Source organism: Ustilago hordei, assembly GCF_900519145.1.
Source record: "Ustilago hordei strain Uho2 genome assembly, contig: UHO2_contig_03, whole genome shotgun sequence".
Lineage (NCBI taxonomy): Eukaryota > Fungi > Basidiomycota > Ustilaginomycetes > Ustilaginales > Ustilaginaceae > Ustilago > Ustilago hordei.
In genome coordinates this window covers 1,964,884-1,984,797 of record NW_024545288.1, presented here as the reverse complement: position 1 = coordinate 1,984,797, position 19,914 = coordinate 1,964,884, and the positions used below count along the sequence as shown (strand labels likewise).

Genomic DNA, 19,914 nt, shown 5'->3' with positions numbered 1-19,914 from the left:
TCTTGGCGATTTTCTCTCGGAGCTTGGCCGTACGTGCTTAATCGCCAGGGTGAAGGGATCAGGGTTTCACTTTGGGTTGCTTGACGCTAGGCGATTGGGTTGCAGCTTGGACCATCTCTCTCCTCTCACCATCGACGCCCTTGTTCTGTCTGCTTGGAAACACTTCTCCCATCCTTCATCTAGACGTGGAACTCGCCGTCCAGCTGCTTTGAAGGGTAGCCATCATCCCCTTTCATCAACCTCTGCCGTCGACTCAATCTCGTTGGGCAGCTGTATCAAGACACCGAGCTCCTACTACTTCCGCCTCGTCCTTCCACACAAAATCGCCGCTACAATGGGTGTGCTTGCAGCCCAGCGATCGTCTTCTCGCGGTCTTGCTCGCGCTGCCGTCGCTCAGCGATGGTTGAGCACCACCTCCCGCGTTGCGACTGCTTCCACTGCCGCAACCAAGGTCGAGTCTAGTAAGGCTCGTACTGCCTCTGTTCCAGCTCGACGCACCTACTCGAGCGCCGCTGCTCGCGAGAACGTTTACGACAGGGAGACCATCACCAGGCTATTGTACTCGCTCGCCTCGCGCAAAGAGGTCGAGCGTTACCTCCGCATCTTCTCGGCTGCTGACAAGTTCGCCGTCATCAAGGTTGGTGGTGCTATTCTCACCCACCAGCTCGAAGAACTTGCTCTCAGCTTGTCCTTCCTTCACAGGATCGGCCTCTACCCTATTCTTCTGCACGGTGCTGGGCCTCAGCTGAACGAGCTTCTCGAGAAGGAGGGTGTCGAGCCAGACTACATTGACGGTATCCGAATCACCGATGCCAAGACCCTCAAGGTGGCTCGTCGCATTTTCTTCGAGGAGAACATGCGTCTCGTTGAGAAGCTTGAGTCGTTGGGAAGCCGTGCTCGACCCATTCCCATCGGTACCTTCACCGCCGAATACCTCGACAAGGACAAGTATGGTCTTGTCGGCAAGATCAACAAGGTCGACAAGGAGCCCATCGAGAGTGCTATCCGAGCCGGCTGCTTGCCCATTCTCACTTCTCTCGCTATCACTAACGACGGCCAGATCCTCAACGTCAACGCCGATGTGGCTGCTTCAGAGCTTTCTAAGACGCTCGAGCCGCTCAAGATCGTCTACCTCAACGAAAAGGGCGGTCTCTACCACGGCAAGACCAAGGAGCTGATGGAAGTCATCAACCTCGATGAGGAGTACGACGATCTTATGAAGGAGGAGTGGGTCAAGTACGGCACCAAGCTCAAGCTGCGCGAGATGAAGGAGTTGCTCGACCACCTCCCCCGCTCCTCGTCCGTTGCTATCATCTCAGTCGACCAGCTCCAGAAGGAGCTCTTCACCGACAGCGGTGCCGGTACGCTCATTCGACGTGGTTACAAGCTTTACCGCAAGAACAGCATCGAAGAGGTCGGTGCTGAGCGCATCCGTCAGGTGCTCAAGGAGAACGACGAAGAGATCAAGGACGGCCGCAAGTCGGTTGCCGAGTTCTTCTCCGAGATCTCCCAGCATCCTTACACTGTCTACGGTGACGAGCCCTTCGACTGCGTTGCTTTTGTTTCGCAGCCCCAGCGCGAGGTTCCTATTCTCCAGAAGCTCGTCACCACCCGCAACGGGGTGCTCAACGGCGTCAACGACAACATCTGGAAGCAGATCCGCAAGGACCACAAGCGTCTCGTCTGGACTTCGCGTGCTGACGATGACCAGCGAGCTTGGCACTACGAGCGCGCTGACGGCTCCTTCACCCGAAACGGCCGTTCGCTCTTCTACTACGGCATCCATGACGTTGCCGAGGTTGAGACCATTGTTCGCAACCTTGAAGAGAAAAACCGCATCGAGCGTGCTTACTTGCCCCTCAAGCCTGCTAAGCCCACCGCACCGAGCGGTACCCGCGCTTACTCGACCATGGCTCGTCCCGGTCTCACTTCCTCTCGCATGATGGGCGGTGCTCGCCGTGGTTACGCCACTGCTGTTGAGCGCAGCGGTCCAATTCCTGGCTCTACCACCGACAAGAAGCGTGTTGCCCTTATTGGCGCTCGTGGCTACACCGGTCAGTCGCTGATCGCACTTCTCAACAACCACCCTCACATTGAGCTATCTCATGTCTCGTCGCGAGAGCTCGCCGGTCTCCCACTTAAGGAGTATACCAAGTCGCAGGTCAAGTACACCAACATTGGCGTCGAGGACCTCAAGAAGCTCGAGCGTGGTGAAGGTCCTGGTGCTCCTCCTGACGCTTACGTCATGGCGCTCCCCAACGGGATCTGCAAGCCTTTCGTTGAGGCTGTTCAGGAAGGTGGTAAGAACAAGCCCAACGGTCATGGTACTATTGTCGACCTTTCTGCCGATTACCGTTTCCAGAATGAGTGGACTTATGGTTTGCCAGGTCAGTAAATCCTCACGGAAGTAGCTTACCAATCTGTCTTTGCGCGCGTTTCCCAGGAGTGAGGGGAGGGTGAAGGAGCAATGCATGCATGCATGTAACAGAACCCGAAGAAGAATAAATGGAAATCAATAACACCAAATCGATATCCACCACGTCTTTCGGAGGTCTGTGTGCAGCATTAGCAGCAAGCCTCCCTACCCCGAATCCTGTTGAGTCCTCTCTATGAGACTGAGAAGCGTCAAAGACCCATTCGGAAGCTGTGTCGTTCACTTTGTCATTTGGATCGTCGCCGCTGACACCTTTCTCTCCTTTGCGACCTTGCAGAGATTTACGGCCGCAAGCAAGTGCAAGGCGCAAAGCTAATCTCCAACCCTGGATGCTATGCAACCAACAACCAAGCACTCATTGCACCACTTCTTCCTGTTCTTGATCTTTCCGCTGGACCTACCCTTTTCGGTGTTTCCGGATATTCCGGTGCTGGAACAAAAGCATCCGAAACACCTAGTGGAGAGCGCAAGACGGTCCCAAAGATCACTCCTCAAGACCTTGCTGGTGGAATTCGACCCTACTCTCTTACAGATCACATTCACGAACGTGAAGCCGGACATCAACTTACCAAGCTCCTCAAAGCCAACGGCCAAGAAGGTGAAGTGAAAGTGGCATTCATTCCTCATGTCGCACATTGGTTCCAAGGCATCATTTCAACACTTTCTGCTCCGCTGAACAAGAAGATGAGCAGTAAAGAGGTCAAGGCTCTCTATGAAGAGTTTTTCGCAAACGAGAAACTGGTTAAGGTGCAAGATAAGGTTCCAGAGATTAAGGATATCGAACTCCAACACGGGTTGAAAATTGGTGGCTTCCAAGTTCACTCAGAGAGTAAAAGGGTAGTTGTGGTTGGTGTTATCGATAATTTGTTAAAGGGCGCCGCTACTCAGTGTTTGCAGAACCTCAACATCGCGCTGGGGTATGAGGAGACTGCTGGTATTCCAGATCTCAAGTAGAGTCTTGTAGCAACTTGACATGGCTCCTCCGTACAGCTCCTGAACTTCTTCTTCATCATCTTGGTTTGTGTACATTCTATTCATCATTTTATTCACCTGATCAAAGTCAATTCACCTTGCCATGTATGTGTCTCAGCTTCCAAGCTTATGATCGTGCGTCTCCGTGCATTGCTGGAACAATGGACAGCGATCGCTTCAACAAACACGTTGACCGTTTTAAGTGTCTCAACACCTTCCAAAAGTTTATGTGGAACTCCTGCTTGTCTTTGCATAACCTCTCTTGCAACGACGACAACACGACATCGCTGCACAACCAGCACAAAAGCACGCAGTGATGCACAGAGTATGATCTTGAATTTCGACATCATAGGAGCAAAATTAGAGGACGGGGATCTGAAAACAGGTGCGCAAATTACATACAGGAACGGAAAGGTGCTTCAGGCATCATTGGCAGAAGGGATCGAATGTCTGCCCTGAACGATGCAAGAAGCTTACAGAATGAAGGATAGGAAAGGATGAGAATGCTGAGAGGCAGTGTCCATGTGAGTCCAGCAGGAACAGAGAGTCAAGGCTCCTAATTCACTGCTGGGGCTGACGTTGAAAGAGAAAAGGTAAAGTCCGTTGAGGAGCACAAGAAGCCTGAGCGGTTCCCAGCCGACGTGACAGCGGCCGGATCAGCAGTTCGCGCGACGCTTGACCGTCAAAGTCAAAGAAAGAGAGTTCTTCCGACGACTGAGGTCAGACAGCGTCGCCAAAGCAGCAGAAGGCCTCCTGCGCCACAATCCTGAACCTTTGAGGAGAGGAAGGTGGTAATCAATATCGGAAGCGAAAACGAGGCAAGTGGTATCGTTGAGGTGGTAGTCCACCGCAATGAGAGCGGAGGACACCTGGGTATCGCATGTGAGAGACGGATCCAGAAAGAAGCAAGAAGAGACTGTAGATGAAGGCTGGCTTCATCACGGATGGAAAGATTGTGTCCATAAGGGAAGGAAGGCTATAACTGCCTACTCTTGCTTGATCTGGTGGCTCGAGCCGGATGCGAGAGGAATACCGACCTGTGGTCCCGCGGTCAGAACCATCGGGTGAGCCAGAGGCATGTTGAGGTGCGATATGGGGTGGACCGAAGATGCATCGAATTCTCCACCAGCGATACCAGAGACGCCGCCCATGGATGTGTGAACGCGAGCGTGTTGATTAAGGTTGTCGTGTCGACTGAAGCGCTTGTTGCACGAAGGGTAAGGGCACAGGAAGGGCTTGTCATCCGTGTGAATAGAGCGGACGTGGCGCTTGAGATGCTCACTGCGCTTGAAGCACTTGCCACAGCCAGGCACCTTGCACGTGTAGACCTTGCCGCTCTTGCCGAGGTTGTTCATCTCCTCCGGCTTGTTGGGCACACGACGACCGCGCGATCGCTTGGTGATGAGGCCTGCGTAAGGGTTGGCGAGGTGAGCAAAGTGATTGTAGAGGCTCATGCCCTTGGGAAGCATGGCGAGGCCAGGCGCCTGAGCAGGGATGTGGTGGATCTGGATCTGGCGCGAGGAAGGCGAGGCGAGGACCGAGGGAATGTCGCCAGCCATGGCAAAGGTGGGGTAAGGAGAGGTGCTGCGAGCGCTGTTGGGCGACGAAGGGCAGGGCGAGCCGTGCGGGTGAAAGCACGCATTGTCGGGGGCGCTCTGCGAGAAAACCATGGGACAGTGTCCAGCATTGCCGAAGAAAGAGTTGCTAGGGAAGGCATGCATAGGCACGGGCATGGGCATGGGCATGGGACCAGCGTGCGAACCTCCAAAGAGACCAAGGCTCGACTCGCTAGCACTGCACCTCATGTGACCGTAGCCGTACTCGCTCGACGTTTCGCTGTGGCTGAGAGGCGAGAGGGGCACCTGTGGGGTCATGGTGCTGGTGGCAGTCGCGATGGAGTCCATGCTAGCGGAAGCTGGGAACCGAGGGGCAAAGTGTTCGGCGTCGGCGGCCTGTGCAGAGTCGTCGATGAAGTCGTGGATGCTGAAGTCGACCGAGGTGAAGTGCTCTTGTTTCAACGTGGCAAACCTGTCTGAGTTGTCGGGGGAGTTGAAGTCGATGCGGTCAAAGGCAGACTGGATCGAGTCGGAGGCGTCGAAGGAAGTGAAGGAGGCATCGCTCCAGGGACCGTGATTGGCGTCGTCAGTGGCGGGGGAAGCAACATTGCTGTGGTCGGCCTCGCTGTCGAAGCCGCTGTTGTAGTCGAACTCATCAGCGGTGGAAGCAGCAGAGCTGGACATAGAGGGAGTGAGGGAAAGACGCTGAACAGCACGCGAGCGTTGAGGAAGGTCATTGGGGAAGGTAGTATCCTCGAGGCTGAAGTTGTCCCTGAACTCAAAGTCGGGCTTGAGGGTGGTGATAGTGTCGGCGCGCTTGCGCTGAACCTCCAGCATGAAAGCAGGCGTCTCGAGACCATCACCAAAGGTGAGCGGCAGAGAGCTGGCCATGTCGATGGAGGGGGAGAAGCCGATGGGACCGCCGGAAGAGAGAGGCAGGTCGAAGAGTTGAGCGGCGGCGTTGGGGCTGAAAAGTTGTTCCTCCATTGTGGTGATGAAGAAGGGATTGACAGGGCAGAGTGGCTAGTTGTCGTGAGAATGACGCGAGATATGGTCGTCACTGAGATGGTCGAGAGAGGCGAGAGGGGGAGGTCAACAAGACGTAGGGGAGGGTAAGATTCGCCGGATCGTTTGGCGTGAAGGTCGTAAAAAAGGCTCTCGATAAGGCTAGCTGGAGGTCGTTAAAAGGTCGTTACAAGGGAAGCGGTGCACGTCAAGAAAAAAATGGCATGCAGAAGCAGAGTGTTGGGCTGTCGCGATGCCGATTGGCAAGGTAGACAAGGGAAAAAGCGGCTCTTTTGCACGTGGAGAACAAAAAAGTGCTTGCCGGCGCTGCAAGGAGTTGCGAGTCAATGGAATGATTTGAGGATCTGTGACAGAGCGTGGCGTCAGGTGGGGTGTGATGTGTTAGAGGGCGGTGATGGTGTTAGCGGGTTGATTGATTGAGAGCTGGGTCGTTAAAGGGTCGTTAACTGAACGGATCGCAAAACGAGATGAAAGGAGATGAAAGAAGGAGATGAAAGAGGCGGGAGAAGAAGCGATGGTCAGAAATTTGGATCGTTTGAACCGCGCAGAGAGACCAACAAATGAAGGTCAATGCGAAAGAGAGAATGATGACCTATAGATGCACAGGCAGGTCCCAAGAGGGCGCTTGTCGGCAATCCGAGTGACTCCAAGACCATCGACCATGTAGACAGATGCGAGAGCCACAGTTTTGGGATGCATTGAAGGGCGAAGCAGTCGATGGATGTCTCGAGGTACCCTGCATACAATATAGTCCAGATCTAAATGGCGAACGGACTGTTGGCTGGAGGACCCAACACTCGGCAACATGGTTGTGTGGGCTGGACCACCAGGCACACTTGCAAGCCAAGTGAGCTATGGTGCTACAGTATGTCAAATCATTGTGCTTGCCTTGGCGCAGCCATGTCAAAGGCGGCCCCTGCGTTGGAACTTGCGAGACGCTATGAGCGCGAAGGCTAGGCGAGCTAGGCTCGTGTTGAGCGAGTACTCACAAAAGGTCGTTAGCCTAAAAAGGCGTGTTAAGATCTAACCGAACGGAATATGATAGATGAGGAGGAGACTCGACGAGATAGTGGTTGTGTAGATGATGGTAGAAGAGAAAGATTTGATCACGACGAGCACCCAAATCAGGCAAATCGCATAGCCAAGCAGAGAGAGCGGACAAGGGACCGGTCTCTGTCAGTCAGCTGCCGTAAGGGGCAAGTCCTCTTTCTCAGTTCAGAGCAGTGACAGAGTCAATCAGTCAGTCAGTCAGTCAGTCTCTGCAGAGCTGAAAAAGGAAAGTGAGGAAATAAAATCAATAAAATCGTCATTGTGCAAAATCCGACGGATGAGTTGCATCGATCGAAGAGTCAAACGCAAAATGCTCACACACACATTCGGTAGAGCCGAAAGGTTGCTAGACCTTCCCAGAGTCGCTTGGCTCTCCTTTTACCGTCCCGCGCTTCAGCTGGACAAAAGGACAGCTCAGTAGTGTAGTGTTCTGTTTCCCATGCAAGTCGCATCAGGGGAAGCGCTTCTATCATTGAACGCGCAAGGCAAGGCGTGCTTCTCGAACCCGGAAGCTGGATGCTCTTGCTGCTCTCTCATCACCATGACTGCTGATGCTGCTGCCGCGGCTGTAGCAGCTGTTTTCAACAGCTTTTGGCTTCATCTCAACTTCCGAGGTTCGAGAGGTCGATGTGTGTGTGCATGCGTCTAATGAAGCGCTTGCAAACAATGGCGGCAATGTGCAAAACCTCTTCTCGCTTGCTGATATTAGTTGGATAGCAGGCTGACTACGGATATTTCCTCAAAGGCAAAGCGAATAGCGAATGACCTGCCTCAAAGGGCAATGCATGTGCCAAATTGGAAAAGGATGGCGCAGCGGAGAGCGGAGCGGAGACGCTTGGCAAAGTCACTAGGACAAGGAGGACCGTGACATGGCCGTCGTAGCATAGCGTCGGCTAGAATAGATAAGCGAGAGAACGGGTCGCCATCAAAGCGAACGGGGTCAAACAAAATAGGCAAACGCTACAGTAGGCTGCTTTGAGCGGTGGTGGAATTTGGTGGCCGAACCCGACAGTGCCACGCAGTGTGAGTGGGTGGCAGCAGCATTATTCGGCATGGCATGACTACAAGAACCAAAGAACCTGATCGAGAGGGTGAACCAAGTTCAAGCCTGCGCTCACAAGCACATTCACACAGAACTCAAGAACACCGAAGGGTCGACAAGCTAGCTCTACAGACTCAAGCATGTGGCTGGCAGTCGCGGGATCGAACGAGATCCAAGTTCACTTGACACCTCGAATGGCACATTCCCTGTAGTTCCTGATGGCAAGTGAACAGGAAGCATATGCAGCGATTGTCAAAATATGACGATGACGACATGCTGGAGGCTGCTGTCGATCGCATCAGGATTCGTCAAGCTTCATTTCAACGGAGAGGGAGAAAGGGAAAGGCTGAGATACGATGGAGGTGGCTTTTGTCGTCGAGTTGATATTGTGTGGAAATAAAGAAAAGATCGAAAAACGACAACCGACTGACATCGGGGATCGAGACCTTTTTCGTCTCGCTTAGACTTGTCGGTTTGCGGACCCTAGCACTTGACCTGTCTCGCTTGCGTTTGTCTGCTTCCCTCCGTCTTTTCCTGTATGCGCTTGTCCAGCATGCACGCTGCTCGCCTCCAGCCCATTTTTTCCCGCAGAATCACGTTCCCACAGAATCGTGAATCGCACTGCAGCACGCACACGCACACACACACACACGCACACGCACACGCACACGCACACCGACAGCCAGTATCCTCTTCGACCCTCGACTGTGACAACGACTATATGGACCTGTCAGCTTTGCAACCCTTCAAGGTGCTAATCGAGTTGCTGCAAAGCAGCTGCAACCTCGCGCTACACCATATCGGTTGAAATTGTTAACTACCTAGACGAACCTCGTATCCGAGAAATGATAGCTATGCTGTTCAGACGCTTTTGAACAGAACACAAAGGCCTCGTTGACGCCACAGTCCTTTGTTACCACCGGTCGATGTTGAAGAGACAGCCGCGGAAGGACTCGAGATCTTGAAGTGAGCGTGATAGATGCTTTTTCGCCGGGTCAGCGCTTAGGTCGGGGTCGGTCAATCCAGCATGCATTCCAGGTTTCGGCCTTGAAACATCGTTTCGTCCGAACCATCAATTCATACCATAGCATAGACAATACGAGAGCATAAGGAAGATTAGGATTGCGGGATGAGCTTGAGTGTGCTCACAGGCTCGAGAGGCTCCCGGACCGCCGTTAAGGGGGGCCGGATGAGCGCAAGAGAACATGAAGACAAGGGGGGGAATACAGAGTGGGAAAAAAACACCTGAAAAAAAAATAAAATAAAAAAAATAAAAAATAAAAAAAACGGCGAGTTTCTGCTAAGCGAGCAGCTGCGAGAAAGGTGGTGATTGGAGAGAGAGCATTCTGTAGCTGCGCGTTGACTTGGCAGAATCTCGGATCACGGATCACATCACATGACTTCTGTCACGTGAATACCAGGGAAGCAGCCTTTGCTGCAGCCAAGGATGCAAACCGTTGCCAATGTGAGATCATGCAACCAGCCAAAAGAGTCTAGAAACGCTGTCGCTCGGCCCATGAAACGATTCTTCCTCTCCTCAACGTTTTTGTCAGCCACGATACCGATCTCATCAAGCTTCATCAACGACGGTCATGGCACACAGCACACAACCTGACCGGCCTCGGCGATTCCGATCAAGTTCCCACCTTTGCTGTGTACAAAACAATGCGGGATCGGAGTGGGTACTAAATGAAGTAAACCGATTGGTCAAAGCCTCATCCAGTCTGCATCCCGGTGTGTGGGCAAAGAGCAACCTGGATCGTCTTGTTGCTGTGACCTGGTCTATAGTCACATCCAAACTTCATTCCACGGCCAATTGAACAGCGAGTGACAGCTCAACTTTTCGCCCACCGCCACTTGTGACGCACAGACCGGTCCGAACATGCTTCAGTTCAGCAACACTAGAGAAAGAGAGTAGAAGTGGGCCCGGTCTTCGGAATCAAGCTTCCGCGGCGGCTCAACCAGTGCATCCATCCTTCTTCCCACGTTCGAGCTCGACAGAGTTGAAAGGGAAGCAAAATAAAACTAAAAATTAAAAATTGCATCACGTCAATCTGACAATGCGTCTTGTCTGTCCAAATGTCGAATATGGCATTCCTTCGACAGATTTGCATTGTCGCAGCACTATCAGACTGCGAGATCCTCTCGACTCGCCCAAGCCGCAGCTTTGGCTCTCAGCTCTCGACACTGTATCGGCTCTGTCCAGGCACCGTCTTGCAGAAGAGCGGTTTCGTCTCGAAGCATCGGAGCACCGGCCGATACGAGAAGGAGGTCAAGGCAAAGGGGGCCAGGAACTTTCGGTTCAACCGCTCTCCACCTGGCAGAAACATGAGGAGAATTGAGTCAAACAGAGCTGACCTCTTCCGGCGGATCCAGGGCAGATCACCGCGATTGTCTTTTGCAGCCAGACATCAGAGAGGCCTTGCAGGGAAGAGTTCACGTTCGAAGCTGTGCTGTACTGCGGTGTACTATTCAAGGCACAGGCAAAGGCTGCCCATTGTCGGCTCATAGTGTGACCAATTAGTTAATATTGGAGGAAATTTTGGACAAATAGCTAGCTTGTGTTGCGCACACAAGTTCCTTCGGTTGCATCTGGAAAGTACGAGCAACAAAGCTTTCCGTTCACGATCGCGCACGGTCGCAGACCCTCAATCGCTGCCAACCAGCATCCAACCTGACATTCATTTTTACCGTCCATTGATCACTCTTCCCGTCCATTGATCACTCTTCCCGATCCCGTGAGAGGTTTGTAGCTCTGGAAAACTTGGCTCAATTTGGCATCTAGCCGGGCTAGCGATCCGTTCCATGCTCGATCTCATCTGAAAACCCCAAACTCAGCACAGAATGCTATGGCTGCCGCTGTGTGTTAAACTTCGAATGCCGCTCGCCGCCTGCGTTAACTTAGTAACAAAGACAGGCTGACGAAGCGACTGTTGCAAGACCTTGGTCAGCATCAATGTGAGATTTGACCCAAACCAAAGTGATGATTTACGGCACACCAGCCTCAAATCAAAAAATAAAAATAAAAAATAAAAATAAAAAATAAAAATAAAAATTTGAAACAGAGATAGGGGCCTCGTGTGGGAAAAAAGCGTTGCGGACTGTGAATTTTTTTCGCTCCAAGGATGCGTGGACATGCTCGACTAGCTACTCTTTCGTTGCCACAGGAAGCTCTTACTGCTGCTAGGCTACGAATTCTGACTGCGAAGCAAATTGATTTCGCGCACAATCTCTGCCGCTATCCTAGCAGAGTCGGCTTCAAAGTCATACCTCTTGGTGTCTCGCGGACTTTCTCTCCAAACCACCAGCTTGAATCCGCTAGCCAGCTTGCTTGAAAGCTTGCATGCCACCACGCTAGACACGTGGAACGACGCCGCCTTACCGAACGTCTTCATGTCCGTGGGCATAATGTGCAGCCAGTCACCGTCCAAAGTGAGACTCCGTTCGTTGTGTCGGCCACCAAACATGGGCGATTTTCGATACACCGTGTAGCTCTTGTATGCCGCAGCAATGTCGAGCGCCTTGGTGTACTTCGGCTGGCCCGATGGAGCGTTCCTATCCGAGGCGGCCGAGTATCGTTTGAAGATGGAAGCATGCGGGTTGGTCGAGGAGCTGCTCAGAGCACCCGCACCTCCCAATGCACCGAGACTCGATCTTCGCACGAGGGCAAGATCGTGGTTGCCTTGCAAAGACTCGACTGTTCTGTCCAGGGGTACAACGATGCTCTTGTCCGGAACGATCAGCGCCCATTCATCGACATTGGATAGATGACGCTTTCGACAGATCATCTCGAGCACGTCGGCTAGATACATATCTGATGGCACTTGCAGTGTTGTCTTGTATCGCACCTCTGGGTTCGGCGTTACAAGCACTCGCAAGAAGATCGACTGTGATGAAGAGCCGAGTGCATTACGAGACAATGCGCCGGAGGCAAAGATGGGTGTTCCTTGGATGTTGTTCACAGATCCAGCTGGGCCCTGCGTACCTGTGCCAGGAGCTCCAAGCCGGCTTGTAAGTGCAGGGTTGCCCGAGATGGCGGCTCCGCCACTTTTTGCTCCTGGACCAAGTGTGCTCTGACCTGCATCCAACGCACTGGTGCCAACAGCCACCGACTCTCCCGCACCAGCTCCACCCTTTGCTGCCGTCTTGTTCACTGTCGGTGCGCGGACGGTGCGTCTCGCAATATTGGCATATGCGTCTCTATGCTGTCGAATCTGATTCGGCGATGCTTCGCAGATAGCAAATTCATCTCCACCAAACTTGCCGAGTTGCAGTGTCTGATCAATGGCAGGGAAGTCGTCGTCCACTTCGCCATCCTCCACGATCATCAGCGTCCAGCCTATCGTTGTAGTCCTGGCTTCCCGTTCTGTTTCCGAGCGTGATGAATCTGCTGGGTCAAGCTCTGGCTTCCATTTCTCTTCGACATAGCAGTAGAGACCGTAGCCGATGACTTCCTCCATTGTAGCATCCTTGCGGATGTTGAGCTTCATCGATTTGGTCTTTGGATGAACGGATACAGCACCACTTGATGGAGGTGACGATGGCGATACCCGTCGGCTGTCGGCCCATGGGAAGTAAATGTCCACCGTCATGCTCGGCACCGTGGCTGCTCGACCAGCGATGCTAGCGTAGAAGGCAGCGAACGGATTCTCGGGCCCGAAATCCTGCTTCTGCAGCATTGAGCTGAGTATAGACCCCTTGGGGCGATTTGCGTGCTGCGCTTCTACCTGGGCACGGCTTGCCTTGATCGACGCAAAGTAGTCTGACTGAGCTGTGACTCGTGAACTATGTGGTTGGTTCATCCTACGGCTGTTACGACGCTTGGATCTGCTGTGTACACATGTTTGTTTGTTGGAGACGCTGTCATCATCGCTGCCCGAGATGATCATCTTGGGCGGCGCTGGCATCGGAGACTCATTTGCAAGCGTCGGAACAGTCGGTCGCGAAAGCACTGGAGAGGATCGAGCGGTGAGCGCGGGGTCCATGCTTTGACTTGCTGACGAGTGTGGCGAGTGCGGCCCACCAGTAATCGCTGCATTGATCGTTGTCAAGCCCAGACTGCCATCCTGCAGAGAGCCAACTGAGTCAAGACTGGAGAGTGCATTGTTGGACTCCGTTGAGCTTTCGGCATAGATGGACCCATGTCGACCAGTTGCCTGGGCTGATGGTTGTGGTGAGATGGACTGTGCTTCTGATAGCGCTGCCGTCTCGAGAGATGATCTGTAGTTGCCGAGTTCAGCACGGTCGTCTGGCTCAGCGAAGTTGACCCGCTTGCCCATGACAAGCCCTCGCCCGTCTTCCTTCTCGATTGCTGACAAGGTGTCATGCTCTTCGTTTGCATCCCGAGGAGAACACGAGAGAGTTGGGCCCGGACGAGGCAGACCTGTTGACGACTCTTCTGCGCTTCCTGGAACGGTTGTAGCAGAGGCCGTAGAGTCCGCCGCCTGCAAAGTCCGGTTGGCGTCTTCCTCAACAGCTTCCTTTTCGTCCATTGGTGGCGCGGGCGAGTTGGCAGTACTGATGCTGACGCGTTTGCTTGCTCTACGACCATTGACTCGCATCCCTAGAGCACCGCTTCGCCCTGCGCCGTAGATGGTCTGGGTATAAGATAGATTGCTTGTTTTGTGTCCATCATGGAAAGCACCAGACTTGTCTTCAAGCGCGCCAGCGTCTGATGAGTTGTTCCTTGCATTCTTGTGCGCGAAGCCTCCAAACGGGCCAAGCTCTCCTACTGTCGGGACTGGCGAGTACACAGTTGCAAGCTCTGGGTGACGCGAAGGGTCGGTCAACCCTGCGACGACCACATGCGAATCTGTGCTGAAAGGGCTGTAGTGCGACATTGAGGCTGCAGCACGACTCGAGGGGTCCTCTCTCGTAGCAGAGGTGGACGAGGGCCCGAACAATGATGTCGAAGATGCTGATGTGGTCAGTGAGGGTACCGCATCTCTTTGGCTCGCGGTTGCCAAAGTCCCATCTTGCTGATTGGTCGCGACCGATGGGAAGGTGATGATCCTCGTTCCGTAGTGATCGTCGATTCGCTTCAGGTAGGCCAGTCTCAGCGAATGTATGAGGTGGTCGGGGTCCACCAGTAGCGACATGATCACGTTTGGGCTTCGATCAAGCCCACCATCTCCCCTTGCGAAGTTCTTCTTCCTGCTATGCGATCGGTGACGGAGTCGGCAAATTACAGCAGAAGTCCAGACGATGGCTACACCTATGCCGAGGCGCTGGGAGTCGTTGAAGACTGTGTCGCTGTGTGGAAGAAGGAGCGGAACGAGCCAAGTGTTAGGGGGACAGTCAGAGTGCGAAAGCTGCACAGAGCATGGACCCTGGAAGACACGCGAGGCTCAATTGAGCGTTCGTCCTCCACATCGAGTGTGTGAGATTCTCGTTTAAGTCACAAAATTCAGGATTCCCATCTATTGCTCTCAAAAGGTTCAAGGGTCAACGCGAACATCTGCAGCTCTCATCTCTCAACCCCATCCGCATCATCCTATCATCGAGACCAGTCCGGCCAATATGACGTCGAACGATGTGCGAGACATTTTCTCGCTTCCTGAGAGGTCCGGCTCTCGACCTTCGTCCTCAGCGCAGGCATCCGGCTCCTCATCCCGCAATCGCAAGTCGTCCAGCTCTCACAACAGCAACCCTCATCCTTCCTCAGTTGCAGCGGCGTCACGGCAAAAACCGAAGTACGATGGCATGACTCGTGAGCTCTTCGCCCTGCTTGGCGACAACGCGCCTACTCTCGCCATGGCACAGGGCCTTGACGCCGAAGGAAAACACGGACTCGGCGTTGGAGGTCTCTTCAAACCCAAGTTCAAGAAGAGAAAGGAGAAGGCCAAACAATGGAGATGGACGCCGTTCCTCAATTCGGCACGCGATGACACCCATATCGACTATGACACACCAGAGATCAACACTGGTCTAGTATTGTACCACTGGGCACCAACACAGTCTTCAGCAGAAGGCTCTACTTCAGCAAATTCAGATTTGGAAACAAAGTATCAGTATGCAGATTTCAACACCAACTCTGGCGTCTACAGCTACTCAAATGACGAGTACATCCAGCATCTGCGCGATGACGACTGGACGAAAGAAGAAACCGACTACTTGATGGATCTTTGTGCCGCCTACGACCTCCGCTTTGTTGTCATCCACGATCGTTACGACTGGGCATCTGCACAATCATCATATCTCGCTGGCACGACCTCAGCTGCTTCCACAACGGTCAAAGAGCGTAGCATGGAGGATCTTAAGGCACGCTACTATTCCATTTGTCGTCGACTCATTCGCTCGCGCATCTCGAGTGATGATGTCGAAACACGGCAAATGCTGCTCAGCACCTACGCCTTCGACAAGCAGCGTGAGATTGAACGCAAGAAGGCCGTAGTGCGCCTCTACACCCGCACACCAGAGCAATTGGCAGAAGAAGAGGCGCTATACGTCGAGATTCGACGTATCGAACAGAACGAGGCCAAATACGCATCAGAACGCGAAGAATTGCTGCGGCTTCTGGGCGGATGGGAGAGTTTACCCAGCTCAAGCCCACATGCTGTGGCAGCAGCTGGTTCGGGTATTGCGAGCTTGCTGGGTGCCGACGATGACCAAACGGCCAAAGGTCGAGCTAGTAGCACCAAGAAGCGCAAGTTGCAACAGATCGAAGATGGCGGTACCCCCGGTGCTGAGGATGCAGCTAGCTCGACTGGCGCTGTACCGACAAACGCACGTCCTTCGGCGAATCTCACCTCGAAACAGCGTGCCGAGTTGCGGCAGGCGCAATTCGACGAGATGCAATGCATCACACGCTTCGCATCCAACGTCTCTGCTGCTTCAACAGATCCAGTCATGGGTGCCGTCACAGGTGCTACAGCAGCGGCTGCCACAGCAACCGGCTCCACCCGTCCACCGTACGCTCACCTTGTCGGCACAGCCTCAACTTTACCGCCTGTCACCACAAACCCTTCGAACCCCTCTTCAGGACACGGCGTCTACCTTCGTTCATCACGCATGCTCGCACCGCGACCCAACTTGGTCCTCAAGACAACCCAGATGCTTGCCGAGTCAGAACCACCCGTTGGACCACGTCTCATCTTCCCCACCAGCAAGAATGTTGAGAAGTGGGAAAACCTGATTGGTGCCGTAACGACGAGTTTGGAGTTGAGAAAGCAATTGGAGAGGGTCAATGCCGAACTGAGGATTACGAAACAGCGCATTGCTGCGGCTATGAATAGTCCGAATAAGGGCGCGGGCGAGCGTTATGGTTCGGTCGCAGCGGTGGAAGGTGATGCGTCGAGTACAGCGCAAAACGCTAGCGCAGCAGACTCTTCAACGATGACGCAGGATGCAAGCAACGGCGCATCCACTTCGGTCAAGACAGAGGAGCGATCATAGGCTTTGTTTGTTGCTCACACTGATTCAACGAGCTCGCTCTGGATCATGATGCCACCTTGTTCTCGTTTTGTATAACAGTTCGTCTCAATCCACATCTCGACTGCAGCTTGGTAGATGATTGCACCACAGGCTGAGATGAAACAGCATCGATTTTCCGTATCGAGTACAATTGGTTCAAAGCAGAGATAGAAGCTAAAAGCTACAACATGAAGGGAGAATGAGCGAGATCTCGAATACACGGGATCGCGACAGTCAAGGCAAGTAGATGAAGATGTAGGGAAGTATGTTGGAAGAGATTAGGGCGGAAACATTGGGTATATCCAGAACGGGTAAACATATGATCGATTGCGTGCTCGAAGAGGCCACAAATCATCGTCGCTTGGTGAAGGTCTTGTTGAGCAACTGAAGAATTTTAGAGACGTTGAGCTGCACGTATTCGAGATCGAGAAGCTGGACATCGTCCTTCTGCTTTTCGAGCAAATCGTCAAGCTTGAGGTCCATCTCCAAAATGGCCTTCTCACGACCCTTGTAATGGAGCGCGATGATGAAGGTACCTGGCGAAGGCGAAGTGATGTTAAAGAAGATGTTGGCACGTCGGTTCTCGGGCACGTTGCTTTCAACAATGATGCCGTCCTTCTCCATCTGGGCGTGTGTGAAGCGGTAAGGACCGAGTGCTTGGGACTTGGGAGTCTTCTTCTCCTTGCCTCCAACCGAGATGACACCAACACCACCGGCGCTCTTGTCCTTGGCACTGCCACTGGTCATTCGTACATTCTGCAGGTAGCTCTTGTAGGTGTCGAGCTGGCTGCGCATGTAGTTGTTGTGCTCGCAAATGGTTTTGTAGACAGCCTCCAAGCTGCGCATCTCTTGCATGACCTTCTCGCGCATGTTGCCGAGATGCGTCAACTCTGTTGCGACTTCATCCGTCATGAGACTGTAGCCATCCCTTCGGTCGACGACCTTGAGCTCCTCGAGTTCGCGGAGCATCTCTTTGACCTTGATACCCTTACGGACCAGCGTGGCATCTTTGGTTGTGGCAGCCTTTTCTGCGATCTGCGGAAGGTTGATGGGTCGCTTCTCGGCGAGTGCTGGAATGGATCGTAGAAGCTGGACAAAGATCGACTTGGTCTCCATGTACAAGATGTCGTTCTGCGTGACATTGTTCTCAGACATGAAGGCCGTTGTGAGGTCTTGAATGGGCGTCTCCCATCGTGAGAAGAGCGGAAGGTCGAGGGTGCGGTTCTCTTTGCGGGGCACCTGACCCGGAGAGCCTCCTAGCTCGTCAATGAGGATGCGAAGGTGGTGCTTGTCGTTCGGTGCGAGGATGTCGAGGTGCTGAGCTACGAGCGAATGGGTGTTGTACAGCTCATTGAGAGTGATCTGGATCTGCAGGTCCTTCTTGGAGAGCGCCATGTACTGGTCCATCTCGAGAGTCTCGTAGAAGTCTCCGACATCGCAGAGCGCATTGAGGAAAGCGTTCATGCGGGTCTTGTTGTTCTCAACGAAGGGGTTGAGAGACATCATGTATTGCTCCTTGGCGTACGAGGGCTTGTTGGCAAGATTCTGAAGCATCTTTGCGATGAGCGTAAGCGTACGGCGGGGGTGCTTAGCCGGTGGGCCGTCGACGAGCATGTAGGCTTGTGGTGTCACGATGGCAGGGTTGATGAAACGGAGGAAGAAGAAACCGCCAATGAGAGAGCAAATGGCGAAATCGGTGGCATCAGGGTACTTGCGCTTGGTGAGACTGCGAATCTGCTTGCAAATCCATCGGATACCATAGGGCACCTCATCGATGGAGTTGATGATGGTGAGGAGGAAACTGTTCGCAATCTCCATGAGCATGGTTAGCCTGGGAGCGATGATGGCCTGAACGTCGGCGTTTTCAGCTGCGACCTCGGCTGGGACACCACGCGGAAGGTTTGCGGGCAAGCTTCCGGTGTCCTCCTCGATCTGATTGATCATCTGCTCGTACACTTTGAGCGGGTTAACCTCCAAGTTGAGGTCCTTGTGCTCGATGAGGCTGTTGATGCGTTCGGCAAGGACGCTCTTGAGATAAGATTGACCGGGACCGCGTCGAGTGTATGTGGTCATCATGCGTGATACCGGTGTGTTGGCACGGAGCAGTGAACCAAACTCAGTGGCGGTCTCGAACTGGGCGGAAAGGACGGACTGGAACATGGTAAGGAGGAGATGCTCTTCGCGACTTTCGTACTGGTTACCGTAGAGGGTGAACATGACGGTCTGAAGGAGAGTGTCGATCTCTGCCAGACTGACGAGACGACAGAGCGCTGCGATATGCCTTGGCTCGGATTGAAGGAGGAAGAAGAGGTTGCCGTACTGTTGCATTTTGCGGTCGTCCAGTGTGGTGCCGATGGCGGTAGAGTCAGTCTCCTCGAGTGTAGATGCGACTTCGCTTTGCTCGTCGAGAGCCATGCGATTGGCGATGAGAAGGGCAATACGGCTGTCAAGGTATCGGACATCACGTTCAAGGACGAAGTTCTTCTTGGACTGAGCCGAGATGCGACCCTTGAGTTCTCGTAATCGCTTCTGTGCGCGAGCAAGGTCATCCTCGACTTCGACGTCCTGCTCTGCCGCCATGGAATAGAGTGCAGTGACAGAGTAACGGTTGGTGTTGCGGTTGCTCATACTGGCAGCGGTAAGCCTCTTGCCCATCATGTTGTTCCGGTCGCGACTACCGCTGCCCTCAGCCAAAGAAGACGACATTGGAGAGCCAGCTCCGCTGCCGCCCGAGTAGGCACCATTTGAGGACTGCTGCAAGGTGGTCATGTCGAGCTACGCAAGGCCTGTTGCTAAAGAGCAAGCGAGATGGACGAAGCTGATGGCCGAGTCAGTGCAGCGGATCTCGAAAGAAAGTTGACGTTACGTTTCCTTATCGGTGGTCGAACTAAGCCGGATAGCTCTGAGATTGCGTGGTGGCTGCAGGAAAGGTGTGTTGTTCGCCCAGCGATGTCTGCTGTGAAGGGCACCGATTGGTCGGAGACGGTGATGATGAAGGTAGGGATATGAATAAGAGTGTGTGAGGGAGAGAAAGATGAATGGGCTGGGCTGCAAGAGAACCTAGGCGAAAGCGAACGAGGCTCGAGACGTCGGTGCAGCAAGAGCAATTCTGTACATAGCAGAACAGAAGCAGGCACTGTAGATCCCATTGATCGGGCCAGGGCCCACGCCTGTGTGTGCAGCTCTCCAAGAAGAGAGACGGCGCAGCAATTCCAGACACTCACCACACTTTAGCGGAAGTCATTTCACTCACATCCGAACCTTTGATTCATACCATAGCAAAGACAGTAGGAGAGCATAAAGGGAGGTTAAGATTGCGGGATGAGCGTGAGTGTTCTCACAGGCTCGAGAGGCTCCCGGACCGCCGTAAGGGGGGACCGGATGAGTGCAAGAGAGCGGCAAGACAAGGGGGATAATACAGG

The 19,914-nt window shown here is 53.5% G+C and overlaps 5 protein-coding genes across 5 annotated transcripts; 2 read left to right on the top strand and 3 right to left on the bottom strand.

Moving 5' to 3' along the window:
* Window positions 1–334: 334 nt before the first annotated feature.
* UHO2_02182 (putative ARG6 - n-acetyl-gamma-glutamyl-phosphate reductase) lies at window positions 335–3,388 on the top strand (the record flags this gene model as incomplete). The annotated part of the gene is made up of 2 exons (XM_041559619.1): window positions 335–2,387; window positions 2,712–3,388. The coding sequence occupies 2 exons, from the start codon at window positions 335–337 to the stop codon at window positions 3,386–3,388; spliced, it is 2,730 nt and encodes a 909-aa protein (XP_041415553.1).
* A 1,004-nt stretch (window positions 3,389–4,392) lies between these two features.
* On the bottom strand, window positions 4,393–5,949 carry UHO2_02181 (uncharacterized protein; the record flags this gene model as incomplete). Its single annotated transcript, XM_041559618.1, has 1 exon — window positions 4,393–5,949. One exon carries the CDS (start codon window positions 5,947–5,949, stop codon window positions 4,393–4,395), a length of 1,557 nt encoding a protein of 518 aa, XP_041415552.1.
* A 5,319-nt stretch (window positions 5,950–11,268) lies between these two features.
* UHO2_02180 (uncharacterized protein) lies at window positions 11,269–14,178 on the bottom strand (the record flags this gene model as incomplete). The annotated part of the gene is made up of 1 exon (XM_041559617.1): window positions 11,269–14,178. One exon carries the CDS (start codon window positions 14,176–14,178, stop codon window positions 11,269–11,271), a length of 2,910 nt encoding a protein of 969 aa, XP_041415551.1.
* A 421-nt stretch (window positions 14,179–14,599) lies between these two features.
* Window positions 14,600–16,474, top strand: UHO2_02179 (uncharacterized protein; the record flags this gene model as incomplete). The annotated part of the gene is made up of 1 exon (XM_041559616.1): window positions 14,600–16,474. One exon carries the CDS (start codon window positions 14,600–14,602, stop codon window positions 16,472–16,474), a length of 1,875 nt encoding a protein of 624 aa, XP_041415550.1.
* A 369-nt stretch (window positions 16,475–16,843) lies between these two features.
* Window positions 16,844–19,150, bottom strand: UHO2_02178 (putative RAS GTPase-activating protein sar1; the record flags this gene model as incomplete). The annotated part of the gene is made up of 1 exon (XM_041559615.1): window positions 16,844–19,150. The coding sequence occupies one exon, from the start codon at window positions 19,148–19,150 to the stop codon at window positions 16,844–16,846; it is 2,307 nt and encodes a 768-aa protein (XP_041415549.1).
* Between the last annotated feature and the right edge of the window lie 764 nt (window positions 19,151–19,914).